Source organism: Meleagris gallopavo, chromosome 1 (assembly GCF_000146605.3).
Source record: "Meleagris gallopavo isolate NT-WF06-2002-E0010 breed Aviagen turkey brand Nicholas breeding stock chromosome 1, Turkey_5.1, whole genome shotgun sequence".
Taxonomy (NCBI): domain Eukaryota; kingdom Metazoa; phylum Chordata; class Aves; order Galliformes; family Phasianidae; genus Meleagris; species Meleagris gallopavo.
Window position 1 is genome coordinate 47,229,911 of NC_015011.2, and position 18,403 is coordinate 47,248,313.

The window sequence follows — 18,403 nt, forward strand, 5'->3', positions numbered from 1 at the left end:
CTGCCCCCGCCTCCTCCGGTGCCCGCCCCAGCGCCCCCGTGCTGGGGGTGGCCCCACCGGGACGATGGTAACCCCCGCAGCTCGCCGTCCTCTCCTCTCCCAGGAAGCGACGGTTGCTCGTCGCCCTGCTCTGCCCCCTCCTAAGTCGACTCGTGGTGGTCCCGGGGCTCGCGGGGGTCGCAGGGACTCCCCTTGTCCAGCTGCCTCGAGGCCTTGGCACCTACGCTGCCCTCCAGGCCCGCTGTCCCGCAGCCCGCTGGAGGGGACGGTGGAAGGTGTCGGGCTGAGACCTGGATGTCTCTCTCTGTGCCTTTCAGGGCACAGAATTTGTTTACAGAAACCCCAAAGCCAAGCCGGGAGCTGGGGTTCACTGCAAGGCAAGCTCAGGCCTCCTTTCCACACTGACCAGCCTCGAGTGGCACAATGCCGTGGTGGGGCAGCCCCAGGCTGGACCCTGTCAGGCCCCCGCGCTGACCGAGCATGACTGACCTCCGGGATTTGCCAGAGAAAGCTCCAGTAAAGCAACAGGAGTTACATCGTGTCTTGTCAAACCACATCTTCTACAAAGAAGAAGGGCATCTTTTAGCCCTGTTAAGGCAAACTACTGTGCATTTCCCTGCAGAAAAAGAACAAGAGAGAATACTTTCCTTAGGGTTTACAACTATAGCCATTCCCTGTGGGTGCCCCATCCCTGGAGGTTCAAGGCCAGGTTGGATAGGGCCCTGGGCAGCCTGAGCTGATGGGGGGCAGCCCTGCCCACATTACGGGGTGGGACAGCCTGGGCAGCAGGTCACCTCCAACCCAACCATTGTATGTTTCGGTGACAGATTTCTGATGGCAGAGGGCTCTTTAATCCAACATTAAATAACAAAATGCAATGATAAGATATCAAATCTAAGACAGATTCAAACTAGAAAGTAGGTGAAAAATTTTTTAAAGAGTAGTTGTGATGTATGGGTGACAGAAATACACAAGAACCACGTGGAAAACAAACATGCCAAAAAAGTCAGTTATTTATCTGCAAAGAATTACATGGGATTTATGATCTGAAGAGTGCAGGAAAGACCTACTGAAAACTAGATAGTGTCTAAATGAACTATCCCAGTGTCTGCAGATACTTGCTAAATAATTCATATCTCAGGAGCATCATGGATGGAACCCATGTAGCTCGTCTTTAAAAACAGACTTACAAAGAGCAGAACAACTCCGCTTAAGAAATCAGGAGTTGTCTTCATGCTGGAAGAGTCCAATATTTGTCGCTGCAGTATAGCTGCATTTGCTGAGTGTATCAGATATAGCAACCAGAATAGACTTGTGGTGCCAAGTATCACCTCACCAAGGAATGTAGACATGGAGACGAAGCTTCTTGATTGGCATCTTGGGCCAGGAAATAGCAGGCATGCTGGCTTCATGGTTTTCTACTGTACTGATATTCTTTTCAGTGCATACCAGTTTTAGAATACCATTCATTTTTTTCTGTCTTCATCCCAATGAGCTATTCCATTAGTACAAAAATGGGAAAGGTAGTGGTATGTTGTTAGTGCCAGCCCAAGTTAAAGACTGCTAACACAGAATCTGAAATTGGTAGCTGTTGGTTACAGGCTGTCTGCTATTTCTGCCTATAATGTATCCCCGTCTGTAGAAATTTACATTCATCAAGCAACATTAGAAGCCCTACAGCATAACCTGATTTAATTTTATAGCTTGTACATTTACACTTTGGTTGTTCTGTTGAGTTTTATTTTTGGTGTGGAGCTTTTTGTGAGTTTGCAAAAAGCAAACTGAGGTTGACAATGGCAAAACACAGGCGACTGGCTTGCTCTTTTGAAGATTGTTTCCTTGGACAAAATTGCTGTGCAAAACCATAAAATGGTTTGGGGGAAAATTATATACTGAAGTGTACAGTTTGAATACTGACCAGTATTTGACAGCTGTTGAAAGAAGTAGCTCTGCTTTGAAAGCCATCAGTGCGCAAAAACCTTTTGCAAAAATTCTGCTCACTACTTTGTGGGAATGTTGATTTTCTTCTACATGCACCCCCCGTTCTTTGGCTACTTTTAAAATGTGATTATTAATAAATGCCATGTTTCAGTTCATGAGTGAGTCATCTCAGCAAAATGTGAGATCTGCCTGGTTGTGAAACTTCATCCAAAAGTTGAATTGAAACTTCCAGAGGTTTAAAAAACATGGAGAAGTTTGTTTTCTTCATTTCTGTTGCACTTCTGGTTTGGAGGCACAAACAGAAGTGAAGGAAAGATATGAAAGGGTCTGCTATGCAAGATTTGCAGTTTGATTTTTCAGAATTAAGACATTCAGATAAGCTTTAGAAACCATACAGATTCTAGAGTTATCTCCCAAGGTGAAAAATGGAAATGCGTAAGAAAGACAACTTGGTTAACAAAATGTGGGAGACAGGGGAAAACTGCAGGGAAAAAAAAAAAAAAAAGGCAAAAATCCAGGACTTACACAGTATGTTTAATGTTATATTCAAATATATTACAGCAAAGCTTTCTTGAAATAAAAATTACAAATTAAATACAACATTTGAAAATCATAAGAAATTAAGGCTATGCTGTGAATATTTCAGAAGTGAATTATTGAACAGGCTATCACCTTTAAAAAACAAACCAGAACAGATAAGGTATCCTCAGGTCTCATTCCTCTCGAATCAGATTGCATGCCTCCTGCTGAAGTCATCTAACAATTTGGACATGACAGTGAAGAGAGGTTTGATGTACTACTAGCAAGTTGACTGGTAGAAAGATTGCCTTGAAAGGTATTTTCTTTCTCCTCCAGCTGAGAACATAAACTTCCAGCCTTTATATGAGGTACTCCTGGGAGCCGCTGTAGGTTTTTGACTCATCCAGTCTTAAAGATATGTAGCAGAATTCTCTGTGCTGGCCAGCTGCAAGTATTCCAGGGTACCTGTTCTATAGCTTGCTACTCGTTTAATCTCTCTGCTCCTGAAACCCTCGGTTTCTCTTTTCTGAAGAATTTTGGTTATCATATCTGCTATGTCATCTTTTAACTGCTGCTGATTCTCCCTGAAAGCAAAAGGACATAAAAAAAAAAGGTCACAGACTGACATGCTTTTAGTGATCCCTCGATCTCCAATGTTTTTTGAACATTTCTATCCCACACTTAATTGATGTCATTCACACACTTCTGAGATAAAGGTTTTAGATCCAGGTTTTTGCTTTGGGAATATAACTGAGGAATCACATGCAATTTTTCTATATAGCACTGATTACAGAGATTTGTAGAAGTGTCATTAGCTAAAATAAATTTAGCGTCACTTGCACGAAAAAGAAAACATCAATTAAATCAGCTCCCAATTAAATCAGATTCTATTTCTCAACACCATTATTTGTACCAGTACTTCCACTACTCAGCTTCAGGTGATCTTCAGTAACAGAACTGCTACTTTTTCATAAACTTTTGCAGTCTGCCTGGTTTTTACTATAGTACCCTTCATATGAGACTTTTTAAGGGGCAATTCTGTGAGACAGAGCCTATCATGCGGAAGAGAAAACAAAAACATCACTGAGTACAGTGATCCAGCTCAAGAGGTATTTTCAATAGTTGAATTTCAGAACAACTGCCAATTCAATCATTCTCATAGTCTCAACTGATCATTTTAATTCAGAAAAGGAGTTCTGAGATAACAAAGAGTTGTACGAGGTAAACAGGCCTGACAGTGTTTCCTGCTGAGCACAGCAACAAACACTTGAAATGCCATTAAATAAAGCTAAGTTTATGAGATTCTGTAGTAGATTAAAAGCTTGATTATTTCTGTTTTGAAAATGTCTTGGAAAAAACTTTCTTTTTCTCTTAGTTATCTCTTTTCTTTTAGGTAGATAGGAATAAATGGGCAGGAGATAAGGTTATGTACTTATGCCTTTCACCACTAATAGATCCCAGTGTATTCAGCAAAGTACAGCAAAGTACAATTTGCAATATAATTGCTTCAAGTTGTACTAAAACACTGTTATTTCAAAGCAAATAGCAGCAAGTCCCTGTTTGGTGAAGTGACTGTACACAAGAATAGAAAGTGGAGAAATTCCATCTTCTAGTGAGTTAACAGGAAAAAATGCAGTACTCATATGCCAAATATAGATGAAATGAAGATAGTCATCCTGACTTCAATTTTGCAATATTTCTCAAAAACAATATTCCCACTATTATTATATTTTATTTAGTATTAATGCAAATTGCAGCTCAGTTCCAATACATCAGCCTCTTCTTTTTCTCTTGCTAGATATACTATAACATGTTAAGAAGTAAAATTTTGTTCAATTTCTAAACAGTTTGTGCCTGTGCAATACTACAGTTGCTTTGTCTGCCTCTTCTAACAGGATACTATTCAAAATCCTGCTCAAAATAACATGATATTAGAGAGTTGCAGTTATCCTCTAGCTGTAGTGTGTAGTGTGGCACGCAGGTACAATTAAGGTTAAAGTTTTGGGGAATTGTCCTGGTTTCAGCTGGGACAGAGTTGATTTTCTTCATTCTGTCTGCTATGATACTGTGTTTTGACTTCGGGAAAAAAAACAATATTGATAACACACTGACTTTAGTTGTTGCTGTGCAGTGCCATACAGAAACAAGGACATTCCAGTTTTTCAGCTTCTCATACTGCCCTGTCAGCAAGGGGACTGAGGAGGCACAAGATGCTGAGAGGAGACAGAACCAGGACAGCTGCCCTAAACTGTCCAAAGGGATATCCCATACTACATAGTGTTATGTGAAAACTCTAAAACTATGGGAAGTAAGCCATGAGGGCAATCGCTGCTCAGGATATCAGTCAGCAAGTGGTGAGTAATTGCATTGTGCATCACTTGTATACATATATCTACAAAACAAATGCTGTCATATTGTAGGAAATACTAGTATTTTTAATTTGTATGTCCATCTCCAACATTTATCACATCAGCAAGTTGTCCTATAAGTCTTATTACCCTTCCAATGAAATGAACCTGTTAAGCATACAAACAACTTGCAGCACATGCATAGTCCCAAACCTAATACTGTCATGAATATTTACATGCTTATATCCTCAAACTCTGAAGAAGAATGGTTAAGTCTAAAGTTCAAAGACTGCGAATTTCTCTTTCCTTTCCATGTATAAAAAACAGCTTACACTGAAGGAGGTGTTGGGAGATTATATTCCTTGTCTTCAGTACCCGTCAGCCAATATGTAATCTCAGTCCCTCTGCCCTAAACGGTCATCACAAAGAAGAGAAAGCACAATTTAGGGATTAGACTGCAATTTCCTATCGTTCATTTACTTAAATAATTCTATATTGCACATTGCTGTGTTTGCCTTTGCTTACAGCAAAGGATTAAAAATCGGATGTGGAAAAAAAAATAATGGGTGAGATACAGCCGAACATTCGCTTGTTCTATGACCTGAAACCATGAGAGAGGTGAGCTGTGCTACCTGCTATCAGCTCCCAAGTACAGACATCAGTACCAACTTACATAGACTGAAATAAATACGTATGTAGGTGGACAGTCAGATATCAGAGCAAGAGCAAATTAACAATAGATTCAGCTTCTCTTCCATCAGCCCAATTCAGCATTACTATTACTCTATAACTTTCAGTCATATGTTTCATTTATTCTCTTCATCTTTATGTTATTTATTTTTTCACTTGGGCAGCTTTTGATTGCCTTCATCAACGTTATGGAAGTGTCTTCAACAACTAGAGATTATGGTTGATCTGTGACCCTTGTTTCCTTGCTGTTAATTAAGCTGCAGGGTACTCTAAGCTATATATATATATATAGTGCCTTTATACTATTCCTTTTCACTGTGTATGTGCATGGTAAAGGTTACCTTCAAGTATGTTTCTCCTCTCATTTCATACTGGAATCGACAATCTGTTCTTTTCAGGATGGCAACCGTGGAACCACTCACATGAATCCTTAAAGCTAAGAAATAGACAATGAAAGCTCAATTTGAAAATGTATCTGTAGTGTTTATATGCCAAAAGGAAAGAGAGTATTTGGGAAGAATTGCACAAAGAGAATAGCCATATGAAGACACTGGGCAGAAGGAAGATGTCGGCTCTTGGCAAAGGTCCCTAATGGTGTAGTTGAAGAAGTAATTGCTACAACTTAAAGTATATAGTCAACATATTTACACAACAAAGCTGCAATACAATTATAGCTTGAACTGAAATCCAACATTCATAAAGTAAATTAAATCCCAAGCATCAGCAATACATCTTCCAGAGAAACTCAGCCAGCAAAAACCAGCCTATATACTCCCTGTTACCAGCACTGGCGCAGGAACAAGGAACAATTCTTCACTGCCCAATAAGGCAGTGAAACAATTGGTAATTAGAACAAAGAACATCTTTAAAACATCTGTGGGCTGATTGCAAATTGTTCTCGGCTGAAAACAGATACTTTGGTCACAAACTAACCAATAGTCTTTGGCCCTATTATATGGACAGATGAATTTAAATCCTTACGCAAGCCAGTGGATTCCATCCGTGAAGCTGTGTTTACCGTATCTCCAAACAAACAGTAACGAGGCATTTTTATTCCTACCACACCAGCCGCACATGGACCTAGAAATGGGATTCATAGAATGAAAAAAAGGTTGGTCAAGAGACTACTAGCTTGAAAGGTGCCTCTCCCTGTTGCAGAAAACACTGCAGTACCTACTGGAGCAATGGTATTGCTCTCTACCACTGAACTATCTGGACATCTCCCATTCCTCTCCAAATCACGCCTCACTCTGCGTATCTTACGGAATCTAATTAGAACAAAACAGGACAGTATTAATTGCATTTAAACATAATCTCTGTGCAGGAAATAATACGGTTACTGTCAGTTTTGGAAGCAAAAGAAATGGAGAATAAGCTTTATTATAGAGGAGTTCCATATGATTGCCTCAAGGGGTATCTCAGTGCCTAGCTGCTTTCACTGTTATGTTCCTCCTTCACCAGTTGCTTAGATAATTGTTGAAACAAGCAAAAATGAAAGATGACTTCCCAAAGCCCTTGAGACTGTTGAGCAGTTTCTCTTATGGAAGAAATATTTTTCTGGTTTCATTGAAGCATGAATTCCCACATGGGCGCAATCAGAACTTTTGTCTCCAAAAGTGTAAGAGAAAGACTTGTTTTCTGTGGTGAGACAAGCATGTCTGGACATGGCTGATCTCCATCTTGTTTAGGGAGGAATTATCTGTGAAAGTTTATAATTGATCATACCAGGAGCAATGACAGTTGCTCTTACTTACTACTGATTTAAGCCATGAATGAATAGATAAGGGCTATTTCACTAGACAGGAGCAAACTAGTTGTTTATTTACTTCTGTTAACCTTCCCCCAGGAATATTATTTTCAACCTGATTTTTCACAAGGAAAGCAGTTGTGTATGATGTCCACCCACATCTTCCATGGATATCTGATCTGGTAAGTTCAAAAATAAGGCAACTATACTGTCATTGCTGATCTAGCATCATTGTGTACCAGAATGAATTCCAATGCGAATCCAAACGGGGAGACCAGGCAGGTGTCGGAGCTCAAAGGATCCTATGAAACTAAGGATGTCCAAAGCCATCATGGAGATGTCTACTGCATGTCGGTTGCCATTCCTCTTTGGTAAACCACTCACCACCATGTAAGCGTCACCAATGGTCTCTACCTGTGGAAACACAATTAGTAATCACAGTATGCAAAGAACATTCTCAGTTGAGAACAGAAAGGTTTTATATTCATATTCTCTTGCTTATGATTAAACCTGGTCTCTAGTCAATAGAATTATTTCGTTTAAGGTAGCTACTACCTTTTTGTAAATGAGTATGACAGTACATGGCATTTCACTTAACGAATCTGTGACCACCTGGTATATAAAATTTGCTCTAAGCTGGCACACAAACATACTGAAATGAGATAATTTTGGCCTGTTAGATTTCTGCATTGCTTGGTTATTAACTGAGCAAAAGTGAGGAGCTAATCACCTTGTAAACATCATGATGGTCAAGAATGTGATCAAAGTTCTTGTAGATGTCATTCAGCATATCTACTACCTCCATAGGGGTGCTGTATTTGCAGAGCGTGGTGAAACCAACAATGTCACTGAAGTAGATAGTGACTTCTTCAAATAACTCTGGCTCTACCAGGCCAGTCTCCTTCAAAGATTTTACTACTGGCCTGTGGAAATAGAGAAGGCAGAAAGACAGAAGACAGTGTTTAACATTAAAAGTATTTTCTCACGCAACTCAACCTCATCATTGCTTTCTGGGTAGGAAACATCAAATCATTTGCTGAAAACTGCCATTGTAATAGCATTTAAGATGTCCATAATGCCTTTCAACCAAGGATCTCAACATGTACTAAAATCAATTAATGCACTACAGTCTTGCAAAATCCTTTGCATAAAGAGAAGCTGAGGAAGATAAGGGGTCCAAGTACTGCTTTGGTTTGAATCTCCACCAGAGAATGGAGACCTCAGTGATTCACTCTTCTTTCCTGCCTATCAAGATCAGATTCGAGGGAAGGAAATTTGTGACAAATAAGTCACTCCCCTTACTTCTTGTAAGTACCTCCGCCCTTTTGCCCTAGGGACTTCAGAATATCTTGGAACGGGATAATATTATAATACTTCACTTTTGTATTAATATTGAAAAAAAGATTAAAGTGAGGTTGCTGTCACATTTGACAGTCACACCAGCTCTTCAGACTGTCTGCTTCTGAATTTGCAGGATAGTTGACTCTATACTGTCAAGGAGAAAAAATTTAGTCTTCGTAAATCATTAGGATTCCAGCTATATCCTACAAGTGATTGAGGAAAATGGAGAGAGTAACCAGCCTCCATCACAGACTTGTACTGAACAAAATTGTGCATTCTAATGGTGGGAAGGCACATTTTCTCATCTTCTTTCTGGGCTATTTGTTGAGCACTTGACAGCTTTGTGCATTAAACACAATGTCACTTTGCACATTTGCATGTTTTCTGAATACCTTCCTATTAAAGAGAGCTGCTTGGGCAGACTGGCTTACCTGTCAATTAGAATTTACAATGATTATGTAGAATTGAAAGTTTTCAGTACTTCAAAATGCTGCCAACTTGTTGAACAGATCAATACACCGATAAAATGAGATGGGCTGGTAATTTTCATTTAAAAAACGCTTTTTCAGTGTCAGTAACTTTCAAGTTGGGCATGTACTTTTCTGGGCTAGGGTGGTATGCACAAGCTTGAAGGTGTTTGTCAGCTGTGATACAAATATTGTATATCTGACACTATCAGCCTTAACCAGAAATGAGTAGGGATGACCTCAATGCAATTCCACCCTTTTCCAGGCAAATGCATTTTATGAATAAATAAAGATATTCTTCCTCGGCTAAAATCATCATGCTGTAACTGTATATGAGATGTAGTTTATCTGAGCTCCCACTATTTTTCCTTATATAAGGCATTTGTTCAGTAAATCTTTTTAACTCTAACACTACATTTAAATCCTGAACTTAATCAGAGCCTTAGACAGGGGATTAACATAGGTATGGAAATTATCTTTATGGGAGATCAGACCAGGATGAAAAGTCTATAGAAAATCTATGATTTTGTCTGTGCAAAGAAAGCCACATTTTCCCTGCCTGCTACCCCCTGTCCTCAATTGAGCTGTACAGAAGAGGGGATTGATGGCACCTCTTAAATTTGGCGTTTTGTCTGTAAGGTGGGAAGAATTAGAACAGAAGAAGTAGCATTTCACTCTGTAAATTGAAGAAATGTAAGACTGATATTAATCCCACTCTCCACGAATCAGGTGATATATATAAATAAAATGCCAGTAAAAATCCTTCTGCTCAATACTAACCTTGGAAGTAACATGAAATTAAGCCTGTCTGCTCTGTCTCGCTCTGCTTTATAGAGCTCTGTCCTCTCCTCCACCAGGTGCTCCAGATTCCGGGAATACAGCTGTAGACGTCGAATCAAGGTATCCATGTAGCTTTCATTGGTCTGGCCGTGGTAATTACTGGGAATAACAACAATGCACAGGAGCCAAAAAGAAAGGGTGACGGAAGCATATTGTTGAGAGAGGCAACAAAACTTCTCCAGTGTTTAACTTCTGTACGGATAGAATGAAAGTGCTTAAAATGCACGTTTTTTTGTTGCTTGGAGGACTTATTTTACGAATTAAAAGTCTGTGCCCCACACTTGTAACTCAGAGCTGCTAATTCTTAAAGCACTTTCAAATCATAGCCCTGATAGTACTTCCAAGTCCAGATTACCTTGAGTAATCCCTAAGCATTCATTTGTGCAAGCTCAAATCCCAAGAGGAAGCTAAAGAATATGGATAGAGAACTCCATGTAACATTTAAATGGGGATTTTAGACAGAAAGATTAAGACCATTTTGCAGCTACCTCTGTGGAAGTCAGAACAATTCAATGGAACAATTAGCATTTCAGTAGTTAGTTTTGGTCACAAGATTCAGCAGATTCCAGTCAGAAGCGTAATTGCTGGAAGCAGAAGCACAATAACATGGGCTACTCATAACCCATTTGTCTCAGCAGTCAGAAAGTAGATAGGACCAGACTGACAGGAAATGTCAGTTCCTTCTAACCAGACTTTAAAGCCACTCTTACTTGAGACAAATGTTCCTGTCACAGGTGCGCTATCTGAGACCACTCATGAGAAGAACACCTTGTTGCATGTGACAGGAAGCAGTCTCCATCCTCGCGTATCCCACAACTTTATACCTACAAAACTCCATAATTAATTTCTCTGATGAGGTACAACCCAACACCTTTAGTCAGCTCTATCTGAGACCATCTGAATGGCCATTTATGGCACAACTCAGCTCATCTAAACTTTCCCATCATCCTCCAAACATTTATGTGCCTTTATTTCCCGAAACTTAGACAACATGACTCACTATCCAACTCCTGACTAGAGACAGGAGGTCAATTATTTGAGTGGTTTGAATCTCTAATTATCCAGCTTGCTACTTTCACAATGTACCAATTTAAGGTATGGTGATCATCTCATCCTCACTCAGCTAATACATGCATAGCTGCACACGTTCACATGAGTACATACAAAAATGCATGTGCTCACCTACTTTTGTGGCAAAGAATAAATCAAAGTGAAGGCACTAATTGGACTGTATTAACATCAGCTTACATACTTAAAAATACAAGCTTTCTAGCACCCAGAAGGAGTTTGGAGCAACTTGAAAAACTCAGCCCCAGATGCTCACCTGAATATTTTAGCCAGAATATTCTCAATTTTCTTAAAGTCAGGTCTTTTCTCTGGGTCTTCCTCCCAGCAGCTCTTCACTAGTGTGTATACCTTCAAATGAAAATTTAAGGAAAGTTCAAGTGAGTAGTGGATGTAGAAAGATAATGGAGCTAAATGGCACTAGTTCATCAGGGTATTTCCAGTTATTCTTGATAAGCAACATATTGAAATGTGTGACTAACTGTTACGGATCTATGGTTGGGACATTCATTGCAAGCATCTGAAACTTAACTCTGTGTTAGCTAGTGACATGATTTGCAGTTGAATTTGCAATACGTATATGAAAGGCATGTAAATGGATCTTCTCTTGCAACTGGTGCCAGGTATGGTTACTGACATGGAAGTAAATGCTGTGGTAATTTATTTCCAGTACTCTGTGTTTGGGAATTTTCTGAAACTGGTGACTCAGCCAGAAATAATGGGGTTCATCAACTGAATATGCTGATGTCCACAATACAGACCTCTGCACCTGTGCAAGAAGTCTTAGGTGCTGTATAATACATGGAAGGAGGTACATTTGAAGTGCCATTCATCCCATCTTAGAGCTATCCAGAAGAGATCAGAAGAGTAGCACCATGTAAGTGTTGATTTTTTTTTTCCAGTGACTACAGAGTAAGTAGTTCGAATACAGATATGTGCATTGCAGATGTCTAAAACTACCTGAGGCAAATCCCACTTGTAGTTTAGTTTAAAAGCTGGCATAGCCATCCTGGGAAACATCTGTAATCAGTAGAGAGAAAGGCATCTTGATCTAAAAATATAAAATAGGTCCAAAAAGTCATATGGATGAGTATTCTCTCATCAGATGTAAAAGGGTCTATAGGGGCTAGGTCAGAATGAGATATACAGCTTCTAGATATCTGAAGATAGGTAATCTGAATCATCTCTGAAATGTGTTGTACTGCCACCAGTTCTCTCAAGATATTCTCCCTTGTGATCTCATGCATTATTTAAAGTTCATATATCAGTTCAGCACCCTGGAATAATACCAGATTTCAAAAGACACATCACTGTAATACAAAGATAAGTAAGCAATACTACTACTTGAGAGTACTTTCAAAAGATAATGATAGTCTTTCCCTGAATTATTGCAACACAGTCTCTTTGTGAGTACATCATATACAGTTTTCTGATCCATCCCAGATCCTTTCCTATGCAGGTCAGACTGCTACTTTCCCACACACAGATATACAACCCTCACTATATGATGATACGTAATTTTTCATATATAACACTCTCCTTATGGTATAGCTAGCAGTTCTCAGCCCTCGGACTATACTAAACTAAGTAAGCACATGTTCCCTTTTTATTTTAAGACCTCCTTTGACTGAGACAAACTGAATATAGTTCTTTGCGAATTCTGGAGAGAAAGGGGAGCATTGTTTGATGCATTTGCCTCTTTTCGAGCTAACCAACTTAACAAAAAGTTCAAATTCACAAGGGATGTACTTTTAACATGTTTTAGTTTTTGAAACATCACTAGAAAAAAACTAAAGAGTTGATGCACAGAATACACTTAAGGAGGAAAAATTTTCATCAGTTTTGTTTCATTTCACTAGTAACAACTACAGAATACTGTTTCTTCCCATGTGGTTAAGGCGTTTGGCAGAAAATGTGCATAGCTTTCATCCTCTTGTCATCATGAGCGCTAGTTTTGGCAAGAGTTCTACCTTACACATAGAATATGGCTGCTAATGATTAGCTTACTTCCATCTCTCTTTCTCCCACTGTTTCTAAGGATAGGTCTGGTCGGAAAGGCTTCATTCCTTTGTCATTCTCCACTCTGTAAAGTTTCTCTGAAGAAAGAAAAAAAAAGATGTAAAGTTTTAATTAAAAGGGGAAAAAAAACCATAGGAAAAACGTTCCTTTTGTATAGCATCCTAGGATGTGTTACAAGTTACTATTCGAACAAAAAGTTGAAGATGATTCCCTTCTCTTTGATGTGAATTTCAACTCTGGAGCTTTTCTAAAAATATGGCTTAAGATTGTAACAGGCTGGCTTGAATGCTCCTGAAAGCAAAATGAATAGGAATGTACTCAAGTATTTATTGGTCATGGTAGACATGGTTATGGCATCCTCCCAAATGAACATTAGGTATAATTAGTGTGCCTCTCAGCATGAGCTATAGCTATAGTAAAAAACCACATGAGAAGCCCACTAGAATATTACAACTTGATAAAAAGCATGGAGACCTACAATTCTCACCAGATAAGTTCAAATCATCAAGATGTTCAACTTCCTTAAAACTAAGCTATTAACATGTATGGTTTAAAAAATTGGAATTTGTTAGCTGATTTGTACTCATATTCATGAAATCCATTCTATGAAAGTTATCTGGATTCAGAACACATCAGAAAGCAGACTCCATTTGCAGAACAATTTAAAGAGCTAAAAAAAAAAAGAGACAGTACCAAAAAAGAGAGTACCAAAAAAGAAGAACTTTTTGATCTCTAATGAAGAGAGAGAAATTGCAAGTGTGAAACATATTTATTAATGATGTTTGATTATATTTGGAAGACAATTTTGCCAAAGGAAGCAAGTAATGAGACAAGGAAGATTTGTCATCAGGCCAGTATGTGCATGTCCAGAGTAGCAAGGAATGTCTAAGCATGCCCAGTGTGCATGTTCACTCTAAAAAAGTGAAGCAGCTTATGGTGTAGATGTTACAGACTAGAGAAGGAGTAGGAGGATTTATTTAAGGGTCACGCAGATTGGAAAGCCCAAATCCTGTGAGTGAAGAGACAGTAGAACCTGTGTTAGTCTCATGAATGCAAGAGGAATGTGATAGATTTCCAAGCTGCATGTGCACTTGAAAGAGGAAATAAAACCAACTATTAGCAGCACTGCAATTAGCCAGTGGCAAGAAATAGTAAGTAAGGAGCATGAGTTAGGTTTGCTCATGACAAAATTTCAGTCTTGAGAGTGAATGAGGTGTCTCTGCAGAAGAGTGGAGCAGCAGCTGGTCTAACAGCTGTCTCACAAAGAAGTCAGTAAAGGACTATGACCTAGTTACATTATACATTAGAATACGGTTCTGTATGCCCATCCTCTTTGTGGGATTTCTTTTAACTCAGTAATAACAGTATTATTGTACACTAAGTTGATCAATATTTGTTTGCATTTTGAAAGAATTAGTTCACTGAGTACTTGAAAATTTAGCTTAATTTTCCCAGTTGTGGATGGAGGCTAGGTGCAGGCTTTATCAAACAACTCTTAAATCTGAACACAGTCCTTGCTGCTGCCAATGAAGACCTGGACAAGTGATTATATCAGTCGTCCTGAAATATCCATACATTCGAACTTGCAGAACTTGATTTCTGATAACCTAGCTACTGAAAAACTTTCACAGGACACTAAAATGAATGTAACATGCATCAGGAACATTTCCTTGCCCATTACCATTGACTCTAATTTTGCATTCTTTTCCCTCTTTTTAACTTAGATATTTGTAAATTAATGGTACTGCTAAGTCTGAACTACTCTTTCCCAAAACTAGATGATGACTCAAAAAAAAATCAAAGACGTTTGAGTAAGTATGATGTACTTTCTTGCTGCCTTGTCTCATCTAATGAATGAATCCTGATGTTCTGGTGATGAGCCACTTCAACAAAATATAATAACTCATTCCTTTCCATTACATTAACTCTTATGAACTGCTGAAATCAGACTGAACATATTTACAGAAGCTGCAGAATCAAAATCACAAATAATAAAAGCAGCTATTAGAACAGCAATATATAGCCCACGCACCCAATAATGATTTAGAAGAAAAAGCTTCTGGGAGAATACAGTTTCCTTAGTCAATGGAAAACTCTTAGTTTGGAAAATAGGATTTATTTTTTTTTCTTTCAAGTTACAATGAATCCAGACTTACAGAGAACTTTCTGGGTTTCAGGCCAAGTAGCTTTATTGTTCTCTTACTAAGCTCGCTGCTGTGTGTCACCATGCCCAGCACTAGGAAGCCTACACCTAGAAGTGCTAAAAGTACTTTCATCTGGTTTATCTTAATGCTATTCTAATTGAACAGTTTTTCTAAAATGATAAGATGCAGTGTTAGGACATAGGCCAAAGTTAAAACGAGGAACCAGACTGTGGCTATGAAGCCAGTCAAACAGAGCAGTGAGGTCACCATCACATCTCAGAACAGCCAGAAAACACAAGGTAATGCTAACACACAGGCAGGCTGTAACTGCTGTGAACGATTATAAGAATGCAGTTTGCTTTGGATTTGTTTTGCAAGTCAAAATCAGGAAGAAAGAGTATTCGTCTTTCCTTTTTCCATCTGTATGGGGGATGTTTGTAAAATTATCGTATTTACGAGGATTTTGTCTCCCTCTTCCCAAAGATAAGGAGTAGATGGACTTTTATTTTCTCTACCCTGTCTTATTTGATGCAGTTCTGGGGACCATCTGTCACACAGCACAAAGACCTGAACAGTTTTGTGTAAAGGAAACAGGTATTTCTAATCTCTCCTACATCCAATTATATATTAAGGAGTTGATTATGTGAAATACTGTATTTCCTTGGATAAGAGCACAAATTTGCTATAAAGTAAGATGATGAGCCTGGCCTAGATGTTAGTCTCAAATGTTACTCGGGAAAGATGCTGTTAGGCTGGCCAGCTGCTGCTCTAGATGTTTTAGCAAATGTGAGGCAGATCTTTCAGAATGACTCAGAAAGGCAATGTTTAAACTTGGTAACTGTCACTAGGAAAATCTCAAACCTGACTGTCTTTATGGTGGTTATAACATTGCAATATAAAATAATTCATGGGATTCTGGGCACTGGTATTGTCTGTGCTGTTAGCCATTCAAAAACAATGTCACAACATGCACGAAATTGGGTTTAATGGATGCACTGTGTGAGGAGATTCTTTTTCTGACAGAAGATAAACTACTAAAGTTAATTTGACAGACTTGAACAAAGTCTGAATTGCCAACTTTTAAATATCAGTTGTTCTCATGTCACGCTGCTGAATTTTTGTTGTTCTCTTTTGAAGCTGCTGATTTGTGATGCCTAGTACAAGTGAACTACTATATGTTGTGCACAACACTTTGTAGCCTTAAGTGTCGCAATAAGTCTAGGCAGTTTTTGTATAAGGTTGACTTCTATAACACTGTGGAAGAGGTGAGAAGAAGAGGAGAAAGGGCAAGAAAACTCAATAAAAACCTGATTCACAGGAAGATTGCCTCCACATTGATATCCTTCAAACATGCTCTTTGTTCATCACACAGTGAAAAAAGCACCAGTTCAAGGACCTACCAGAGACAGCACTTTATATGAAAACCTGTGAATGTGCTACTTACAGCTACAGTATTGTAGAAGGCTGCGGTGGGGGAGAAAATTGTGGATTTACCTTTGGTGTCTTGGCAGTGTCTGGTGTAGAAGGTCTCTTTGCGTAGGATGATCTCCTGGGCAATGATCCCATAGCTATACACATCACCCTTCTGAGATACGTCAGCATGACGGAGATGCTCAGGAGCTGTCCACAGGTCTGAAAATCCAGATGACAGTAGGAAAAAAGGTAAATGGGTACAGGAGAAAAGTAATTGAAAAGGGTGATCCTTCTCAAAACTGTCCATTGGCCATTTTCCATTTACTCTTTTCATACCGAACATGGAGCTCACTGGTACTGTTTATTTCTTCATTCAGTAGTTATTTGGATAAGCTGATATCAATGGAGTTAGATAAAACTATGATGTGGTAGTCTGCAATTGTCTGGGATTTGATAACAGTGCTATTTTTCACTGTTGGTACAGTCCCTCACACCTCCAGAAAAGTTGTGTTTGTTGGCAGTGAACTTGCTTCTCTTAAACTACCTCACATGGACTTCTTAGAAATAGCCCATGCAACTGTATAAGACCAAGGAATGCCAGTGCTAAGAAAAAATAAAAACTAAAAAATGCAGAGACATAAATTCTTGAACCAGATGCATAAAGTGTGTTATTCAAGATGTCATATGAGAAGGCTGTAATATTTCCTGGTAGCCTTGGTATCATGACTGTATAGAAATAATCCCCTAGTGCTTTTGAGCTTGACATAAATACTACCCTGTGTGTAACCACTTTCTTTCTACAGAAATTATTATTCTGTACTTTTAGGTCACCAAGCCCCACTGTACTTCAAAACTAGAATACTGCTACGGTATGACTGTTTTATATGACATGCTGATGATGTATCATAACGGACAGATAGCGACCCTGAAAACAGTGTTTTGAATATCAAGCTGCAACATCAGCCACAATGAATCTGTAGATATCTTGTGAAGCAGTAAGTTTTCTCCAAGGAAAGAAGTCTAGGGGCCAGAAATTTTGAGGATGATTGCCAAAGTATTTAAGAGCAGCATGAGAAGATAAATTCATTAAAATTCAATCATAATATAAATTTAAGTGTAACATGCAAAATAATGAATTAACAGAACATTTTCATTCAGTGCACATTTCTTACTCTTCTTATGTTCTTATTGCTACTCTTGACTTTCTTTGTGTCTCAATGTCATTTCTTTCTCTCAATCCATTTGCAAGCACAGGTTCTTCTCAGATAATATACAACAGTTACTGTGCAGTATTGTGGTTATTAAACTCCAAACTCCGCTAAACAGATTCAGATGACATAATTTCAGAAAGGCTTTGCACTCAAGATCAAGAAAATAGGAGATGTGTAGAAAGGAGTGCTCTGTTCTACGGAATTGTCCTATGATTATTAGATGAAATAAAAAATGTAAACAAAAGCTGTGAAAACTAACCTGAGCTCATTGAACTGATACTGTTATATTCTGAATGAGAAACATTGTTATCATTACATATCATTACTAATTTTTAAGGATGATCAGAGTGTTAATATTTAAATTAAATTACACAGCACTGTGATAACACATATAATTGATCAATGACAAGACAAGTACCCAGTGGTACTTAACTTCTATTTCTTTTTTCACACAATTCCACCATTACTGCTTACAGGAGCTTTTTGCATGAAGTCCTATGGGAGATTTTTGCATGAAGTCTTTGGATCTTGAAAATATTTGTTGCATCTCAGTCACAAGGGAAGTCTCCTTGTTTTTCCAAGCATAATTTAAAAATTTATCTTCCATTTCCTGCTCACCAACACTGCCTAGTTTCTCTCTCTACTTGCTAATAATTTT

At 38.6% G+C, this 18,403-nt stretch overlaps 1 protein-coding gene across 1 annotated transcript in view; it reads right to left on the reverse strand.

The window, feature by feature from the left end:
* Positions 1–2,432: 2,432 nt before the first annotated feature.
* The window catches only part of GUCY2C (guanylate cyclase 2C), a 43,993-nt gene continuing 28,022 nt past the window's right edge, over positions 2,433–18,403 (reverse strand). Inside the window, exons 18-27 of the mRNA XM_010710096.3 lie at positions 16,616–16,753; positions 12,966–13,054; positions 11,218–11,309; positions 9,834–9,992; positions 7,976–8,168; positions 7,485–7,659; positions 6,480–6,578; positions 5,840–5,934; positions 5,141–5,217; positions 2,433–3,044 (exon numbers count right to left, since the gene is read on the reverse strand). Of these exons, the coding sequence (XP_010708398.1) occupies positions 2,870–3,044; positions 5,141–5,217; positions 5,840–5,934; positions 6,480–6,578; positions 7,485–7,659; positions 7,976–8,168; positions 9,834–9,992; positions 11,218–11,309; positions 12,966–13,054; positions 16,616–16,753 (1,292 nt within the window). The 3' untranslated portion in view covers positions 2,433–2,869. The remainder of the gene's footprint in view (positions 3,045–5,140; positions 5,218–5,839; positions 5,935–6,479; positions 6,579–7,484; positions 7,660–7,975; positions 8,169–9,833; positions 9,993–11,217; positions 11,310–12,965; positions 13,055–16,615; positions 16,754–18,403) is intronic.